The 19,695-nt window shown below is 51.8% G+C and overlaps 1 protein-coding gene across 1 annotated transcript in view; it reads left to right on the top strand.

Annotated features, from left to right (window-relative positions):
* The window catches only part of SRRM4 (serine/arginine repetitive matrix 4), a gene marked incomplete at both ends in the record, with an annotated part of 143,006 nt that extends 139,747 nt beyond the window's left edge, over positions 1–3,259 (top strand). Inside the window, 3 exons of the mRNA XM_084253606.1 lie at positions 634–744; positions 1,309–1,449; positions 2,965–3,259. Of these exons, the coding sequence (XP_084109732.1) occupies positions 634–744; positions 1,309–1,449; positions 2,965–3,259 (547 nt within the window). The remainder of the gene's footprint in view (positions 1–633; positions 745–1,308; positions 1,450–2,964) is intronic.
* Between the last annotated feature and the right edge of the window lie 16,436 nt (positions 3,260–19,695).

The following is a 19,695-nucleotide window of genomic DNA, read 5'->3' on the forward strand; positions in this document are numbered from 1 at the left end:
AGACTTTTGTAACAGTATTTTTTTAAAGATTTATTTATTTATGCATACAAGAGCTGGGGTACAGGCCAGAGGGGTGAGGGGTGAGAGGATTTATCAGAGACGGAGTAGGGAATAGAACAGGCAGACTGACCAAAGCATACTGCTGAGGGGAGCAGCAGGCTAGGCAGGAGAGGTCTGCTGTGCCATGTGTTGAGAATTTAAATGAGATGACACACACAGAGCATTAGTTCCATATCTGGCACACAGTAAAACACATAATAATCATAGCTAACATTTCTGGTGTGCCAAGATACTAAATGCTTTACTAATTTACTCATTTAATTTTCAACTCTATAGGGTCACTACTATTATTATTCCCATTTTACAGATCAGAAAACAGAGACCCAGAGAAGTTAAATCAACTGCAGTCAATTTAATAAGTGATTGGGACAGTATGAGAAATTTGTAGAAATTATTATTCACCATCCAAAAGGAGATGTCATTTCCCTGCTAGGGTCTGGTTCTTCCGCCTGTGCTCCAGAGAGAAAAAGATTGCTCCTTGGCTGAGTAAGGTTGCCCCAGCTGAATTAAACGCGTACTCGGGACAACTCAAGAGGAGCTCAGCAGGCTCCTCAGGGGCTAATTCTTCTCCAGGTCTTACTCCCGCTCTCCCAGCTATTCCTCCAAATCTGGCAAGAGGAGCCCGCCTAGCAGAAGCTCGAGACCTCGCCGCAGCCCCAGCTACTCCCGCTACAGCCCCAGCAGGTACAGGCCCCGCCCCCGGATAGGCCCAACCCCCTGGGGCTCACTCCTCTGGCCCCACCTCCAGGCGTGGGGACTTGACTCAGCCTTCTTGCCACTGTCGGGAATGGCAAGCAGGCCCCCCAAACACCCTTGAGTGTTAAGATACTTTTGAGTCCACCCCAAACACTCCTACAGGTGAATTCATGTCACCGGCCTTCAGCCTCATCACACACCTAATAGTACCCCTCATTCCTGTATTCAGCGTACCCCAATTCTTAATCGCGTGCCACAGTCCTCTTAACGTTCACATGCCCACTCTTGCAACACCCGCACCCTTAGATAATGCCTACGCTCGAAGGGCTGGGACCCCTGCACACGCCCACCCCCATCCTCACAATGCTCACCCCGGCAGACTACCCCCATAGCAGAGTCACACCCCCTCTAGCCCCCTGGGGTCCAGTGCACACCCCATCGCCTGCTCCAGTGGGGTGAAGGGCAGGGGTTAGCAGAGGAACCCTGTCCCACACCCTGGTACAGAAAAAGCAGTCCAGCCCCAGCTCCCCAGTAACCCCCGCACCCCTTCAGGGAGCGGGACCCTAAGTACAGTGAGAAGGACTCGCAGCAGCGGGAGCGCGAACGAGCGCGTCGGAGACGTCGGTCCTACTCGCCCATGAGGAAGCGCCGGAGAGACTCCCCCAGCCACCTGGAGGCCCGGAGGATAACCAGGTGAGGCCAGGGGGCGGGTACCTGCATCCTCACTCCGCGCCTACCCTCCCACCTGGCCTCGGGCTCTCTCTGCGCCTTGCTGGGGCGGGATCTCTGGAAAGTGAGCTCAGCACCGCACCCCCAGCCCCAGGCCCGTCCCCATCCCTCCCAGAAGTTGATTCTCTCCAAAGCCTGGGCGCCCAGTCACCCCTCCACGCGGGGGCGGGGCCTAGGCGGGTGGGCGGGGCTAGGCCTGGTGGGCGGGGCGGTCTCCGGAATGGATGTGGCCGAGAGGTAAAGGCCCTGGGTGCGGCCGAGTGAGGATGGAGCCGGGTGGCCCTGGGCTTGAGAGAGAGATCAGGCCAGGGAACGAGGAGGCCAAAGCACGGGGGAGGGCCTCTGCCTGGGACTGATGGCTGGAGGCCTTGGAGACAGGCCTCCACCCGAGACCCTCCACTCTAGACCCTCCACCCTAGACCCACCCTAGACCCACACGCTTTAACAGATTCATGAATTATGTTATAGAGCAGCCCCGATATTGAACGGGTTGCCTGGCTGTGGGTCCTCACCCAAAGGGACTTATGAATACTCCACTGCAGGCACACACAAAAGGTTCATAAAAGGTTTATTTACAAGGGAAAAGGAAAGAAGGAAAATGTGCAACTCAGGGAGAAAATAGGGAAATAAAGTCTTTAATGCGTCCTACCCGATCCGCCGACCAGGAAACCCAAAGGCACTCTCCGAGCTGGCCTGACGCTGCGAGCTGGCGGGGAGCCAAAATGGGGGACCCCCCTCCAAAGCCCACGTGTCTGGCTTTATACCCACCTGGCTGCTGAACCCCACCCTCAGGTCCCAGCCACCTTCCCTTGGGTGGGGATGGGATGTGGAGTTCCCAGTGTCTTTGGCTTTGGCCTGGGGTGGGGGTGGAGGCCACAAAGCCTGTATGGAATTAGCTTTAGGACATCCTGTTCCCCCCTAACAATTAGACTGAACCAAGTGTGCCGTGAGCACGCAGGAGTGTTCACTGCGAACGGAGTGCACGGTGGGGGAAGCTGAGAGAGTCTGTTCACCTTAGCCAGCCCCGAAGCATCCATCTGGATGAAACCACTCGTGGTTCTCGAAGTGCAGCCACACACCTCTTTGCCTTGTCTGCTCGTGAAGTGTGCTAATGTTTAATTGTCCTTAAACACTACGCCCTTGTTAGAGGCTCATGCATTTCTGTCCAAGGGAACTTTGATACACCCCTGTCCATGGAAAATCCGCCTCTGCCTCTCTTCCCATAAAAAGAAGGTTCTAGTAAAAGTGAAAATAGCAAAACAAAACCCCAATTAAACTTTATTTAGGTGTTGATTTTGTTGAGCCTCTGGGGAGACTCTGAGCCCCAGGCCTGCTAGGTCCAAAGGAGATCACATCTCAGCCTTCTCCAAGCACTCAGGAGCTCAGGCCTGCAGGGAGGTGTGGAGGGAGGGTCCCCCCAGGGGCGGGGAGATGGAAGGATGCGCCCGGCCCTCACGCCCCTTCCTCCGGCCTCCGCAGCGCTCGGAAGCGCCCCATCCCCTACTACCGGCCCAGCCCCTCGTCGTCCAGCGGCCTCAGCAGCTCGTCCTCCTGGTACAGCAGCGGCAGCAGCCGCTCCGCCAGCCGCAGCTACTCCCGGAGCCGCAGCCGCAGTCGGAGCCGCAGCCGGAGCCGCAGCCGGAGCAGGACCCGCTCGAACAGCAGCTGCAGCTCGCGCAGCCCCAGCCTGGGCTCCCGGAGCCGAAGCCGGGGCTCCCGGAGCCGAAGCCGGAGCTCCAGCTCCGCAGACAGCTACTGCAGCACGAGGCGCTAAGCCGGGCCTCCCTGGAGCCAGCTGTCCCCAGGGCCCCTTTTACTTTGCCAGCCTCCCCCACCCCCTGCCCGCCCTGCCCTCTCCCTGGTGACAGACAGCGAGGCTTCCTGGACCCTGTCCTTCCTCCCGCTCTCCTGGGGAGGAGGAGAAGAGGGTTTGGGAGGGCGCGGGGCTCGGGCCTGGGTGTGGAGCTGCGCGCAGCCTCTGCCGGGCAGCATCTGGGGCTTGGCTCAGGTCTGGGCATATGGAGAGACGCACCCTCTGTTGGCACAAAAAGAAAAACTCAAGGTTTCCTGACAAGCAATGGGCCCAGGACTCAAAAGTTGGGGCCCGCCCAGGAAAATGTCGGGACAGCTCTGCTGACCCATTGCGCATAGGAGGCCTCTGGGGGCCAGTGGGATGCCCCCCAGGGCCCTCCTTCCCTCCTTCAAGCTCATGCTGCCTGTTCATGGACCCCCAAGAGGGATGGGGGTGCTGAGAGGAGAGGAATGAGAGGGTAGTTCAGGCTCAGAGCAGGTGGGAACTCTCACCCCTGCAAACAGGCCAGAGTTCATACTGGAAGACCTGGGTCCTAGCCGCGGGCACTCGGGCGAGTAGGGAACATGGGCATTTCAGTTGGCTCCCAGGTCATGAAAGGCAGAGGTCAGTGCCCTGCTCTCGGTAGCTCAGCACGGTCAGGAAAAGCTGCCGGTGGGTTCCAGCCATGGAGGGGCCACCTCACGGCTGACACAAACGGCCTCTTGGCTGTGCCCAGGGACCCTGTGACCTCACTGAGAGGACACAGTGGCAGTTGGGACAGCGTGGTGTACAGCCCCACTTCCCAAATTTGCCTCAGCCCCACTGGCTGGCACCCGCTAATTGCACGGGACCATCTGCTGAACATTCCCCAGTGCCATGGCCAGCTGCCAGTCCCCAGCGCCAGGCAGTCTGGTCTGATCCTCCCTTTGGCGCCTGCCTGCCCCCTCCCCACTGCCAGGACTGCCATAGCCTGGAACCTACCCAGTGCAGCCAAGCACCCACCCGCCCTCCCTCAGCCTAAGCCACCCCCTTTGCCTCTCAGGAATTTTGCCAGGTTGGGGCACAGCAGCTCAGTTTTGGGGAGAAAGACCCAAACCCAGAGAGTCCTGGGGGAGAGAAGGGGGCTTGATGCTCCATAGCTTGGGCTCCCACTGGCTTCTGAGGTTGCTCATCAGCTTGGGAAAGCCCCACCTTCGTCTCTGCCCTCACCCCACCTTTCCCTGTCCAGGGCTGGGCAGAGAGGGTAAGTTGATCTGTGCCACACAAATGCCACCAGCTGCTCCATCCACGGGAGGCACTGAAAACAGGGCCATGAGGGAGAAGAGCCTTAAAATAAATCTTGGGCATCCCCCTCACCAGCTGACCAGCTTTCCGGAGCCTGTGGGTGAGTTTCAAGTTTGTGGTGGCAACTGCAGAGGTGGTGCAGGGCCTGGAGGAGAGGGCCAGAGGGGACATGTCCAGCTGTGAATCTGGGGCTGTGGGGGAGCAGGGACCACAGTCTTGATCCCTCAAAACCCAGGGACAATATTTGGAACAAATCCCCTTCCTCTTCCCACCCTCCCCATCACATCAGCCTGTGGGATGGGAAACTACCCTGCAAGCACCCCAAATGTCCTTCTCCCACCAGGAGAGCAGGAAGTGGGGCCTGTCCCCCTCGAACGACGGATGCCAGGGCTGTCACCATGGGAGGCTGGTGGCAGGTGCTGGTACGGGGCAGGTGCCTGGGAGGGCATGTACAGCAACTGTAAATAACCCCCTTCCCCGCCCAGGAACCCGAACTGGACTCGTCTCTCTTCACGGAGACAAAGGCTTCCCAAGCCACAGAACCTCCTTAGCAGGACAGCAGTGGGGGGTCCAGGAATCCCCCCTGCAGATTGCCTTCACTCAAGCAACTCTAGGGGGCCATTTTGCCTGGGGCTCCTAGCAAACCTTTTATTTATTTAATTTATTTATTTATGTTTATTTATTTATGTGATGACTCTCTCTCTCACTCACTTGCCATTAGCAGTATTCGACTATTTATTTATTTATATGGAGAGGTTGTGCGTGTGTGTCTCTGTGTGTGTGTGTGTGTGTGTGTGTGTTGGGGGGTGGGCAGAAAACGTGTCCATTATTTTTGGCCATCTCTTTTTTTTCCTCGTTTCTCCACAGATGGGGTCTGAGGGGCCAGGTGTGCGTGGGGGGTGGAGGGACATTGGTCTTTTTCCTGAAGGTGAGACCTGGTTTGCTCTAAAGCCTGAATGTGCTGTAGATGGCCTCGAAGAGGCCAGGTCAATGAGGTCAGGCCTGCGGCCTAGCCCCTTACCCACCCCCGCCTCCCTGTGTATCAGGAAGATGAGAAGAGCCAAGAGCCCCTGAGCTAAGCCACTTGAGTCTACACGGCAGAGTCACAGCTTAGTGGAGGCTGGAGTCTAAAGTTAGCGCCTGAGGAAAAGCCAGCAGAGCCGAAATTGCCTGTGAAAGTCCTTTAGGGAGGCTCCTAGTTGGAGACAGAAGTGTTACCTCCTGGTGGACTGATGAGGCTTCCGTTAGTACTTATTGAAGTAGCTGCCTTGCATTCGGGGGCCACAGTGGTTGAAAATAATATCACTTTAACGTGTAGGCCCCACTTGGAGCAGAGATGGAGCTGAGGGAAGGGAAGACACCGCTCCACCCCACCCTTGCCCCAGGGCTTGCAGGAGTGGCGGGTCTCAGCACTGGGCTGCCCTGGAGCTGACTTCTCCACACCCCCTGAGGCTCCCCAGCTGTGCTGTTCCTTCTGCAGTGGACACACAGTCCCTTGCAAAAAGCCACCAGCCACCGCGGAGAGACACACAACCCCCCAGCATCGGCTTGATATTCCATTAGGGAGGGCACCCAACTCTGCAGTTAGGGAGAAAAAGCAAAACCAAGATGAAAGATGAAAGCAGCAGCTAAAGGCTCCCCACCCCAAGAAGTCATTTTGGAGGCCATCCTGGGAACCAGGATCCAGAGGCCTTCACCAGGCCTGGCTGGCTGACCAGCTGGCAGGGTCTCCTGGCTGCTGACCAGAGAGGGCCACTGTCCTTTCCAAAGCCGCCAGCTTCTGTCTGGAAGCTGCCAGCTTGCATGGTCCAGGTTTGGTGAGAGACTTTTGAGACCGCTGTTTCCCTGGCAATGTGACTTTACCCTGCGCTGGCCCCTGCAAGGGAGTACCCCTCACCGAGGAAGGTTTGCAGGATGTTTAAATGCCTCCTGGGGGACATCTCTGTTCTTCCCTCTCACTTGGTGAAGTCTCTAACTTCCTTTCCATTTCCTTTTTTCCATCCAAATATGAAAACTCCTGTTGGGGCACTGGTAACCTTGCCTATCCAGACCCCCAATCCCTGGCATTGCTGCTCCTTGGCCAGTTTCATCCTCATCACCTTCTGCTTCCAAGGAATCCCATCACCTGAAACCTGCTCATGGTGGGGGCTTACTGAAAAATCAGCACCCCAAAATGGAAGCGGGCTGTGGTTTGAGGTCAAATGACATATAGTCCAGACCTCTGTGATAGATGTTCCCCAAATGAGTGCACCAGGGAGCAAATTCCTCCCTTACTCTGAGGCAAAGTTCCCACTATAAGGGGCTTTTTGAGATAAAGTCAAAAATGTTGACCTAAGGCCTGGGAAATTCTTTTTCGACAGAGAGAGTTCATGGAGACCTAGAAAAGGAAAACACTCACATGTTGAGGTGGTTCTGTCAGGAGAGTCAAAACTAAGGGCAATATGTGAATTCCCTTTAGTCCATTAAGAAAAGCTGCCAAACTCAAGACCCCCACCCAAGAATATCATTTCTGACAGCATTCCTACCTATTTCTTCCCTTCGTGGGCGGAAAGTCAATCAGAAGCAAATCAGAATTAAAGTGTTTGAAAGACACAGGGTGTGAGTCTCAGAAAGGCCCTTCTGCTTCATTTGCTCAGACCCCATCCGCATAAGGCTTTGCCTGAAGTGGATGAAATTTAGGATGCTTCCAAAGATTCAAAAGCACATTTTTCCTTCTCATAGCTCCCTTCCCTCTTTCTTTCTGGTGCATTCATTTCCACGGCTATCCACATTACCCTGCATGCCTTACTTTTCTCTCCAGCTGAACATAAAGTTCCGTCTAATATACAGAAAAAAAAAAAAAAAAAACAGGATCCCTCAAACCACACCCTTTTCCTCCACTGGCCAGCTGAGTTCAGTTGAGGATGTGTGCATCAAGCAAAGCCCCTCTGAGACCCTCACCACACAAATAAGCCTAGGACAAGGGGTGGACGGCTCCCCTCCCTCAGTGGCTGCTTGGGGTTTTCTTTTTGTTTGCTTCTCGAGGGTTTTGTTTCAGTAGTTGTTTTACATTGTAAATACCATGATGGGGTTCCCTCATCAGAACATGGCTTATTTAATAATTTATTTCCTATTTATTGGGTGGTACGGGACAGGAGAAGGACCACCCCTTCCCCTGAATTGCATTGCGAATCAGTCCACCTCGAGGCTCCGGGTGCAGCTGTCTGCAGTGGGGGGCATTATCATCCAGGTAATGAGTGCTAGAATCACCCAGCAAATTGGAATTGGCAGAAACGGAGGCTTCAGTCATACAAATTAAGCTCAAATGGAACTAAAACACTGGTTATCTCCGGGAAAACCTCATTTAGATGGAAATTAATTGAGGAATAAAATGCCTGCACACGAACCAACTTCTATTAAAAAGTCACAACTCCTTGAAAGAGAGAGAGAGAGAGATGTAATCCCTTTTCTCTGGCCAAAAAAACTATGTCTCATCTTCTAACGAGTTGAGACAGAGAGTCTGGAATGGCATTGCTTTATGGTTCTCTTGCCTGTGTGTGTCTGCATGAAATGGAATGAGCCCCAGGCCTCAGTCTTAGCATCTGTAAAATGGGGCTTGGCCTAAGTGTTCCTGGCCCAGAGGCGGGAGGAGAGTCTGACTCTGATGTTGTGAACTCCAAACTGTCACCTCTGTGGTCCCCTGTGTCTTGTGCTGACTGTAGTTTGCAGGGTGTCTCCCAAGGAAGGAAATAAAGCAGGGTGTGCTTTTCCTTTGTAGGGTGAGCCCTACAGTCAGGTGGGGGAGACCCCCAGTGCTGCCACCCTGATCACGCTTGTGACCTGGGTTAAAACCCTCTCTATTTAAAATTGAACTTCTTTCCAAGTAGCCACCCACACCAACGTAGGAGGTGCCCAGATGGTTTTGCTGGGCCCTGGATTTCGCCACGTCCATGGTGCCAGGCCACATTTTGTACAGTTGTTCAAGCAAGCCAGTGACATAGGGCACGTTGCCATTTAAAAGATGAGAAAACCGAGGCCTGGAAAGGGGGATCTGACATTTGCCAGCTCCCTGCAGCTCAGACCTGCCTGGCCCCCAGCCCCACACTGTCTCGCAGCTCTTTCTTGTCGGGTCTGAGCTGTGAGGACTTCCTTTGTGCTTTATCTTCTCTCTCCCAATTCTCAGCGGTTTCCTTAAGCAGTCATTGGCCAAGGACCCAGCAGAATCCACCATCAGCCCAGGGGGCTTGGTGCACCCCAAGACCATTTTCTCCATGTTGGGGGCTGGAACTCCCACCTGGAAAACCCCCAAACCAGGGGACCACCACCAGCCCAGCCTCTGCCTGGAAACACCTGCAGCAGGGACACGACTTCCCTGTGTCGTCCAGCACCCGGGACCCTGTCCTCTACCCAGTGACACAGCGGTCGCGCCTTGTCTGATTTCTGGTCTCCACAGCTAAGCATCACCTCCCGGGGTTTCTGGTTTTTCAGCCTGTATGAAACATGTCTGTTCTAATAAAAGGTCCCATGGTATGGTGTTCTCATACGTGGCCCAGTGTCCTCTGTCTGCATGGGGTGACCAGACTCAGAGGGAGGCAGGGAGCACAGGACACTCAGCAGCGCCTGCTCTGTGCCACACACCTTCCTGCTGCTCTTCTCAATTCTGTCATCTTCCAACAAGCCCAAGAGAGTTGGTTGAGAAGGACACGAACAGCACCCTTGGAGTAGCTTCCTCAGCGCACTATTCTTGTCACCACAACCCCGCAAGGGAGGTGTTAGGATCTCCTTTCTACAAGGAAGGAAACCAACACCAGGAAAAGCAAAGCCCTCGCCCAAGGCCACAGCATCCATGATGTAATCCAGGCAGGTCTGCTGCAGCCCCAAGCTGCCGGGCACCACAGTGTTTCGGCAAATGCAACTAGTAACCAGTTTTCTTAGCTAGAATTGCTTCTCTCCCGGGCCTTGATGGTCAGGAGGGAGGTCAGTGTTGGGTACAGATTTGGGAGCCCACAGGCCTGCATCCAGGCTGACACCTTTTCTAGCTGCATGGCCCTGAGCAAAGGCGCCCTGTTGGGGCTTGATTTGCTTGTCTGTAAAGTGGGAACAGCACCAGCTACCTCCCTGACCTGCTGTGGGAACTGAAGGGCGTGGTGGCACTAAAATAAAAAAGGTGTTGGGCCTCCTTGGGTGGCTCAGGGGTTAAAGTCTCAGCGATATCAAGCTATGGGCAGCCACTGCGGCCTGAGTTCAATCCCCGGCCAGGGAGCTGACCCACATGGCTCAGCAGACCTCTCCTGTCAACCCGCCACTCCCCTCAGCAGTGTATTTCAGTAGCTCTGCCTGTTCTGTCTCTAGTGAATCCTCTAACCCCCCCGCACCTCTGGCCTACACCCTAGTTGTTCTATGCATAAGTAAGTAAAATAAATCTTCAAAAAATAAATAAAAAAGGTGTTGACTGGAAAGTATTTGGTGGGTATCAGGAGCACAATGACTATTTCCTAAACCAGACTGAGCAATGGAAGCAGACTCAAGAGACAGGGTGGCCAGCTTGGAGCAGAAGGCCCCAAAAAGCCCTGTGGAGGCCTCTGGACATGTTCTCAGCATCGAGTTTGAATTTTTTTGTGTGTGAAAGTATCAGGGTTGAAAACACCCATGGGGGCAGGCAGCCCAGGGAAGCGGACGGGGTTAGGAAGGTGGGGGGCTGGAGAGCCCAATAAATCATTGCCGGGTAGGAATCTCTCAGTTTATCGGGAAAAACTGAATCGTTCGATAAAAATCTCAATTTAAAAATGTTCATAAGTTATTTCCTCCCAAAACTAAGTGGTTCAGAAATGTTACACACACCCATCCAAACACAGAATATGTATCACTCCAGGGGTCAGGTAAGAGAAGGTAACTCAGCACCCCACCTCCCCCCAGGGCTATGGAGGGGGCTGTTTCAGTCCCTGTTTACACCTGAGTGGGTTATCAGGGGAGAAAGAGCAAAGGAAGTTCCCACCATCCCCCTCTCCATGCATCCTGCCCTTCTGGAAATCTCCCTTGGGAATCCCTTGAATGGGCTAAGGAAGCTCCCTGGGGTAAACCCTTGCTCTCTGCCCCATACACAAGCTGATTTCTTTCCTCTCTAATTGACTGGGGAAAGGCAACAACCAGAATCCTCTTCTGAGCCTCCATCAGTGAATAATAGCATATATTATAATAATGTCATAATTATAATGATTGTTCTCATCGATGGCTCAGTTATCAAGTGCCAGATGCTTTGCATGTATTGACTTATTCCATTTTCATAAAAACCTCATTGAGTCCCATTTGATAGAAGGGAAATGTGAGGCTTATCGAGGGAAGACCATTTAGCTAATGGGTATTTAAACCTAGGTCTGTGGGCTCCAGGGCTGTTTATGCCTCTGCTCTCTACCTCTCGAGGAGTGAACACTTTAGAGCCAGCCCTCCAACAGTGCCAGCTGACAATTTTACCAGAAATGTGGCTGTCAGGAGGCTGTCGCCACGGTGCTAGTCACCCCACCACCACCACTACTAGTGACTCACAGAGGAGGCCTTTGCCCTTCTACACCCACCCCCGCCCACCCCCATTACGGGAATCTGCTTGTTTGTTCTTCCAGCCTCTGTTCTGAAGATGGCCAGCTGCCTCCTGGGCTCTGCTGTCCTGGCTGCCAATGGAAGAGAAATTGCTTCCGGACTCATCTCTTTGCAAGCCAGATTGGCAGTTGCCCAGAGACAGAGGGAAGGTAGCTTGCAATCCACACCCTCACCTCTGCAGCCCCCGGGCACATGCCACCCTTTCGTGGGCAAAGACAGACAGGCAGGCAGGGGGACAGGGAGGAGCACTGAAAAATAAAAGCTCCTAAGAGGCAAGAGCTGAAGACTCTGCCCTCAGTTTGCTTAGTGACCAAGCAAACCCAGCCCTGTGCCAGCCTGGTTACTCTACCTGTTTGTTCAAAGAGATCGGATTAGCAGAGACTCTCACCCTGACTCTACATTCTGAACACCTTCGAACTGGAGAAAGCCACCCACACTGCAGTCCTGCCCACCAAGGAATAAGAATTGCTGAGGGTTGGGAACCAGAGGTCCATGTTCATGGAGGTGTCCTGGGTCACACCAATAAGAAACCCAGATAGAGACCCACTGCTTTAGGGGCACCAGAGATGTCATCTGCCCTCTAGTTCTGACATCCTCCATGTGCTACCAGGGGTCATGATGTCAATAACATTGCCCACAATAACCTCCGCCACTTAGCAGGGCCACACTCAGTAGGGCCACCTAGGTGCCCAGCACAGTTCCAAGCACCTCATCCACATTAACTTAAATCACTTATCTGAGTTCATCCACACAACATCCTTATAAGGTCCGTGCTATTTTAACGTCTATTCTACAGATGCAGAGACTGAGACACCTACAGGTTGCCTCGTGTCACACAGCTAGGGCGTGGCACAGCTGGACGTGCCAAAGGAAGGTGCGCCAAAGGAACTCCTACAACAGCTGTGGAGGTTCAAGGGCGGTGTCACCCTGAAACTGAGGTCTAGGTTGGTGCCTGGGAAATGAGTGGAGCTAACTGGGCCACTCAGAGAAGGGGAGGTCGGGGGAGGGAGCCCAGGGTGGGTCCCCTCCTGTGGGTATAGGACCAAATGACTTCCTCCTGCCTGCTATTGGTTCTCCATCTCCTGCCTGCCCTGTTCATTCCTTCTATGGTACTTATTACTACCCATACTGCTTCACTTGCTCACGGCCCGGCTCTACAAAGACAAAAACCCGCCCCACCCATGCCCAGCATAAAGTGCCATGCTGCCTGGCACTGTGCACTCAAGGGGTCGAACCTGCCTGGAGTGTCCAGCTTTATTCCCTTCCAATTCCCCTACATTTTTGAGTGGGTTAATTTTTGCTTTAGGTGGGGGAGGAGGGAGTGTGGGCAGGAGGACTGTGGCAAAACAGTGACAAATCCCACCCTGGGACTGTAACACCCTCTTGTGCACACACTTCCCTCACTAAAGGCTGTGCCTGTCTCTGGGAGTGGGAGTGGCACCAGGGGAGGGTGGGAGAGAGATGTGAGCACCTACTCTACAGCCAGCAGCACATGAGGCTCTGGGGAATATTCCCTAGGATTAGAGAATGGCAATTTTTTTTAATTTATATCTATTTTACATTACCCTTCATTTTTGTGCAATGTTTGATGTCTCCTCTCAGGTGTAGTCCCTGTAAAATTCCCACCACCAGTTCACCCGGGCACCATCACCACAGTTCCTTGTGCTCTTTCCTCCCCTGATTTGAGCCCTTTCTGTCTCCCTCCCTTGCAGAATGTCTCTGATTTATAGTTGCCTCTTATTTTTGTTTTTTTATTTGTTATAATTAGGTTTTTTCCTGATCCTGTAGTTGGTTCCCCTACATTCCTCCTATAAGTGAAACCATCTGATAATTTTCTTTTTCTTTCTGGCTTATTTCACTGAACATGATCCCTTCCAGCTCCATCCATGTTGCTGTGAATGGCATGAGTTTATCTTTTTTGACTGCCAAGTAACATTCCATTGTGCATACACACCACACTTCTTGATCCTGTCATTTATTTGAGGGCATTCGGGTTGTTTCCACATCTTATCTATTGTAAATAGTGCTGCAATAAACATAGGAGTGCAGGTATCCCTTTGAATTAATGTTTGAGAATGACATAATTTTTAAAAGGCAGTGGCAGAGAATGAGGAGTTAGGAGTCAGAAAGATCTGGGTTTATGCTACTTCCTAGCTGTGTGTCTATGTTTAAGTGTCTATGTTTAAGTCTCTCTAGCCTCATCTTTCCAATGGGGATAATAAAAGTATCAATTGCATAAGGTGCCTTCAAGAGTAGTAAAGTGAATGGGGGCGTCCCTGGCCAGCCACTGCAACACGAGTTCAATCCCTGGCCAGGGAGCTGACCCACATGGCACAGCAGACCTCTCCTGTCTCTTCTGCTGCTCCCCTCTGAGGTGTATTTCAATATATCTGCCTGTCCTGCTCACCACTCTGTCTCTTGTGAATCCTCTCACTGCCCCCACACCTCTGGCCTATACCCCAGCTCTTGTATGTATAAATAAATAAATCTTTTTAAAAAAAAAAAAGAGTAGGAAAGTGAAACATTTAACCCAAGACCTGTTTGATTTAGCATCATTGTTTCTAATACAAAAGCAATGGAGGGTAGACTGGGTTGCCTAGGGGAGCTCACCATCAGCTGGGAGGGTTCCAGGTCACCTTCACAAAAGCTCAAACCGCCTCTCTTCTCACCTTTCATCACCACCAGTGCCAAATTCTCAGGAAAGGCACTCCCAGCAGCTGCTTTTCTTAAATCTCTCCTCCACTCAGAAGACTCTAGAATCTCTGAGGAATTTGGCCATCTCCCTGTGTATAACTCCACCCTGATATTTCATCAACATTTTCCAGCAGGTTGTTCTAACATCAATCTACGAGTGGAAAGACGCGGGGCCCTGTTCCACCCAACGCCATGTGGGTTTCCACTGCCCAGCCCTGGCCCTAAACCCTTCGAGAGCTGCGGCCAGCCTGTCACCAGGTGACGTACGGCCATTTGTTTTGAAGGGGATGACATACTGTTTTATTATTACAAAATTGCATTTTGCTACCTCTTTTCCCTCTTCTTATTTTCCTCCCAGATTTCTTTTCATTATCTTCTCACCTTTGTCTAACAGATCCGGTGACATAGATGATCTCTCCTGTGTGGGGTTTTGTTTGGTCTTGGTTTGGTTTTTTCTATTTGTTCACTTGAATTCCTTTTCTTTTTTTCTTTTTTTATTTTTATTTTATGTATATGTTACATCGCTCTTCCTTTTCGTGCAAGGTATGCTATCTCCTCTCAGGTATAACCGGGCATGTTTCTCTTTCTCTTTTCCTTCTTTGCCATGGAGACTTTCAAATACTTTCTCAGGGTGGGTCCCTTTGATGATGTATTCTCCAGTCTGAAACCAAAACAAACAACAGCAACCACATTAAATAGACTCGTATTACCCAATGAAAAGGGGGTGGGATAGCTGTATACACACACACATGCCTCAAACCCTGTTTCTAGATTAAGTAATCTCAGCCTCAAGGAAACCAGAATCTCCTGGGCTTGGGCTTCATTTGCAGGTCTGTGAATTACTTGAAATCCCAGACAAAATTTTATGTGTGAATATATCAGCACTTCAGGGCAGAGAACTACATATTTCCCACCAGTTTACCAAAGGAACCCAATTTAAAGAAGCCTTAGGATGCTTCTCCAAAATCTGTCTATACTGTCTCAGAAAATGGTAGCATTTCTAGCTGCCTCCCAGATCATTTCATCCATGATAATAAACCCCCCAATTTTTAACCAGGTTCATGACCATGCATAATAGAGATGATGTCTGCAAACTCCCTTGCAGCTAGACTCCGCCATGTGACTAATTAGCCAATAAGATACAAACAGAATGCGTGCATGGTAGCTTCCAGAAATTACTATAAAAGAGATATGGTGTGTGCTGTTTCCTCATCCCTTCCTCCTTGCTGGCTGGAAGTGGCACCCTGGTCCCTGCGGAGGCCCAGGGAATGGTGTCCACACACAGCATCTTGTCAGTTAAGGACAGCATGTCACTCCTGTTCCAGCCACTGTTGCTTGAACGCTGCATTGTTCATGGCTTCAGTTAATCCTAATTCATATTCAGAGTGGAACCAAGATGGGCCCCAGAAAGAAGCATTTTATTTATGTCAATCCTTGTCCATCTCTCTGCATCCTCGTCCCCGGCTCCTCCAACTTCCTCCCCCTCTCAGCACAAACCGTGAGAACCCTCTCAGCAGAACCTTCCTTGATCTGTCATTCTCAGACCTAAAAAAAACTGTTTCCAAAGCAGTTGCCTGGTGTCATGGTCACCAACTGGCCAGACCAGCTCCCGCTCTGACCTCAGTGTATCTGGGAAAGGGACCTTCAAATGAGAGACTTTCCACTTTTCCCTCCCCCAGAGGTCCCTATCCCCTTCCAGATTCCCTCTGCAAAGTGCCTCAGAAAGGCACCCTACGGAAATGTCCCAAATAAAGTAGAACAGGTGTCACTTCCCAGCCAGGTCTTTGGGAGGTGGAGTCAGGGTGGTGTACCCCTAAAACGCTAGCGGCCCTGAGAAAGTCCTTTTGCATCAACACCAACAGCCACCAAGGCCATGCTGGTGATTGCTCCCACACATCAGTCCAAACTTAAGAGCCTTCGAAGAACAAATGTTCTTTATCCTTCATCTGAGTCCACTGTGGGCAGAAGGGCAGGTTAATCATTAGTGACGCTGGTGACCCAGGGGAAAGAGAATTCACCCAGGGCTCCTGCCTTCAGGGAGCTGGGGTTACTCCATGGACTTTTATAGTAAATGTTTTGAACTGGCAGCAAAGCATGTCACTTGTGCTTATCACTCTCTGGCCACATCCGGCTACACGGTTTTTCCCAACCACGGTGGCGTCGGGAGATGTACCACCACTTAACAGTAGCCCCAAGTGTCACTGCACCCCTGCTAGTGCCAGGGACTGCTCTGGGGCTCAATAAGACAGCCCTAAACCATCCAACGAAAGATACCACTTTGGCCCCCGTGGAGCCCGCACTCTAAGGGAGGTGGCAGATTTAAAATAATAATAATAATAGAGATGTAAAATAGAACTTGGGGCCTCCCTGGTGGCGCAGGTGGTTGAGCACCACACTGTGCGGCTGTCCACACCTCTGCAGTGCCAGTTCCATCCAGGCCGGCTGGCGAGAATCCCACATGCGAAGCAGACCTCTCCTGTCTCGCCCGCTGCTCCCCTCTGCAGTGTATTTCATCAGTCTGCCTGTTCTGTTCCCCACTCTGTCTCTGGTGAGTCCTCTCACCCTCCCGTGCATCTGGCCTGTACCCCCATTCTTGCATAAAATAAATAAATCTTTTAAAAAAATAAAAAATAAAATAGAACTTCTTGTGAAAAGGAAACCAGTCCATGTGAAAGAACGGAACTTAAGATGGAGCGTTGGAGAAGGTTCCACCGAGTGGTGAAATTGAAGCCGCATGCAAACCTGGTGGGAGACCAGCTGTACAGCAGAGTGTGGGAGGCAGAGGGACAGCAGGTGCACGGTCCTCAGACAAGGGTGTGTGCGGCTCCTCTGAGGGACAGAGGGGTGACTGGGATTGGGGCACAGTGAGCTCGGGTGGAGGGCTGCAGGGTGTCAGATGACAAGGTAGCTGGGACCTTTGCTTTCTTGCTAGAATCTTTCAGTATGTAAAATTGTTTTAATTTTAATCAAAATTGATTTGCTGATTTGTTAGATGAGCGAGCAGAATCTTACCTCATTCTCTGCTTCATCTCTAGCCCCGGGCTAGTGTTTTGCACATAAAAACGTAATAAATACGTAATGAATGGATGAACCCATGAGCACATAAGTGCACTGAGTCTCCCTCCTCCCCACAGCCCACGTGCTCCCCCCCATGTTCATTCACATCCACTCTGTTGCCCATATCTAGAAACTGGGCAATGTGTGCCCCTCTCCTTCCCTTCCATCCAATCGTGTGGTTAAAATGCTTCTCCTCCTTTAAAATGGGCCTCCCTGGTGTGCAAGGGGGTAAGCCTCAGCACTATGAAGCTATCCACAGCCACTGCAGCACAAGTTCGATCCCCGTCCAGGGAGCTACCCACATGGCGCAGCAGACCTCTCCTGTCTTGCCCGCTGCTCCCCTCAGCAGTGTGTTTTAGTCAGTCTGCCTGTTCTGTTCCCCACTCTGTCTCTGGTGAATCCTCTCACCCCCCCCCCACACCTCTGGCCTGTCCCCCAGCTCTTGGATGCATAAATAAATAAAAATATAGAGGAATAAGTCCACCTTTAAGTGATCTTCAGCCAACAGCCGAGCCCAGGCCACCATCTCCCCTGGACCCATAGCTGCCTTCTTCACTGGCCTCCCTTGCCCCCTTACATAAGCAGCTAGAGATTTTTCTAGAATTTCAGTTCTTGTCACATCACTCTCCTCCACACAGTTTATTGGTTCTTCAATGTGCATGGTCTACAGGTCCTTAGTAAGTCTACAGGACCCTACATCCATCATCAGACTTAGGCCCATTCCCCGACCTCTCCCCCCTTAAAATCTTTGCTGACGATTACCCTGCAAAATTGGTGCTATTATCACCCCCATTTTACAGATGACAAAACAGAGGTTCAGAGAGATTAAGTCACTTGTTCAGAGCAGCACAGCCAACAGGAAGCAAATTCAGGTCTGATTCAAGCCCAGGTTCACTGCCCGCTAAGCAGTAAGAGCCAGCACTGTCACTTCTTGAAAAATATGGTTAGTTGGATATTAGTTGTGTGGATGCAGAATAACTGAGCAATGAAAGAGGATCCAAGAGACCCTGATAAAGGCTCAAGGACAAGTAGTGGGCCCCCTGGAGGCCTCGGCTTGGGGGGATTCAGCTTAGAAGACACTTGGACAGAGGGCAATCTCTCCAGCCCAGAGTCAACCCTGACTCCCTTCTCCTCCAGGCAGGTGCAGCCCAGAGGAGCTCCTGCTGAGTCCCCCCAACACCTTCCACAGTAGCACCAGGGAAGGGGCCCTTCTGTTGTCATGTGGGACTCCTCCTGGGCAGCCTCGGGCTCCCCAGTGCTCCCCAATGTCAGTGTGTTCCTGATGTCTCTTGTTCTGAGAAAGTCTGGGGAGACCCAGAGAAGTGGGGTAGGGCTGTTATGAGGACAAAGACGGGTAAGGCCTATTGTTTCAAATAACATGAGACCATTACTGTCTTGTTTTGGTTGTTGTTACTTAGAGAATCATACAGTGTTCAGGAGCACAGACTCTAGTGCCAGAGCTGCCTGGATGTGTATATCAGCTCTGCCCTCCGCAGCTGTGCAACTTTGAGCAAGGTGCTTAACCTCTCTGTGCCACAGTATTGCCATCTGTGAGTGGGGATAATAATAGCCATCGTAGAGCAATTTGGGATACATGAACTAAATTAGCATATGCAAAGCAAGGTTGGGACAAAACAAATGCTTACTATAAGTATTTTTATTAATAGAGGTAATCAAGGGAAGTGACCTTGGAGAGAAGGGCCCATAGAACAGTGGAAGGAATTTTTAAGACAATAACAGGAGGCAGCTAGAGCTCACTAAATAAATATCGCCTGCCTGCGTAGGACTGTGAGGACACAGACTTGTTTAGGGAGGGACGCTGTGGGGTGTTTATTTTATTTCTTAATCATTTGTTTTTGTGTGGGTGTGCGGCAGAGGCAAGAGCACTGGGCTTGAAGTTCACACATACCTGGGTATAGAAGCCATAATCTGATAGCCCTGGGCAAGCAACTTCCTGTCTGAGCCTCAGTTTCCCCATCTGTGAAATGGGGATGTGGGTAGCACAAACCTCTTGGGGGCTGTTCAGATGATCAAGAAAATTCTGCTCAGAAAGCATTTAGCTTGGGCCTCCCTGGTGGCGCAAGGGGTTAAGTACCACACTATGAAGCAATCCACAGCCTCTGCAGCACGAGTTCAATCCCCTGCCAGTCAGGGAGCAACCCACATGGCGAAGCAGACCTCTCCTGTCTCGTCCGCTGCTCCCCTCAGCAGTGTATTTCAGTCTGCCTTTTCTGTTCCCCACTCTGTTTCTGGTGAGTCCTCTTGCCCCCTGCATCTCTGGCCTGTACCCCAGCTCTTGTATGCATAAATAAATAACTTAAAAAAAAAAAAGAAAGTGTTTAGCCTGGTGCGTAGTCTAAGGCTGTAACTGTGTGGAGTCGGCCTCTGTGAGCCAGGCACCAACTGGGGGACTTCAGGGTGCTGCTGATTCTGGCCCCGGGGCCCCAGTTTTTGGAATACCACCCTCCCCCTGCGTTGTTTGAGGAGTAATCATGGCATTCCCTGTGGGAAATTTCTAAGAGGATGGCAGCCAGAGACCCCTTGTTCTGGGACCTGGCAACCCATTGCCACCTCCCTGCACCCCAGTATCTCCTAAGCAGAACAGTCAGCGGCGTTTTCCCTGGCCTCTCCCGGCCTGCGTGTATTTTCACCTGCTGATGACAGCCCAGCCTTGAGGTTATTGACCACTTTCCACGTGTTTGCTGACTCCTCTCCAGCTGGCTGGGCCAGCAGGAATGAGCAGCTGCCTCTCCCCTCAGCTTCCCAGAACAGAAGGCTGTCCTCACACAGAGAGGCAGCAGAAACCCAAG

The sequence above is a fragment of the Talpa europaea genome, assembly GCF_964194135.1.
Source record: "Talpa europaea genome assembly, chromosome: 14".
NCBI classification, from domain to species: Eukaryota; Metazoa; Chordata; class Mammalia; order Eulipotyphla; family Talpidae; genus Talpa; species Talpa europaea.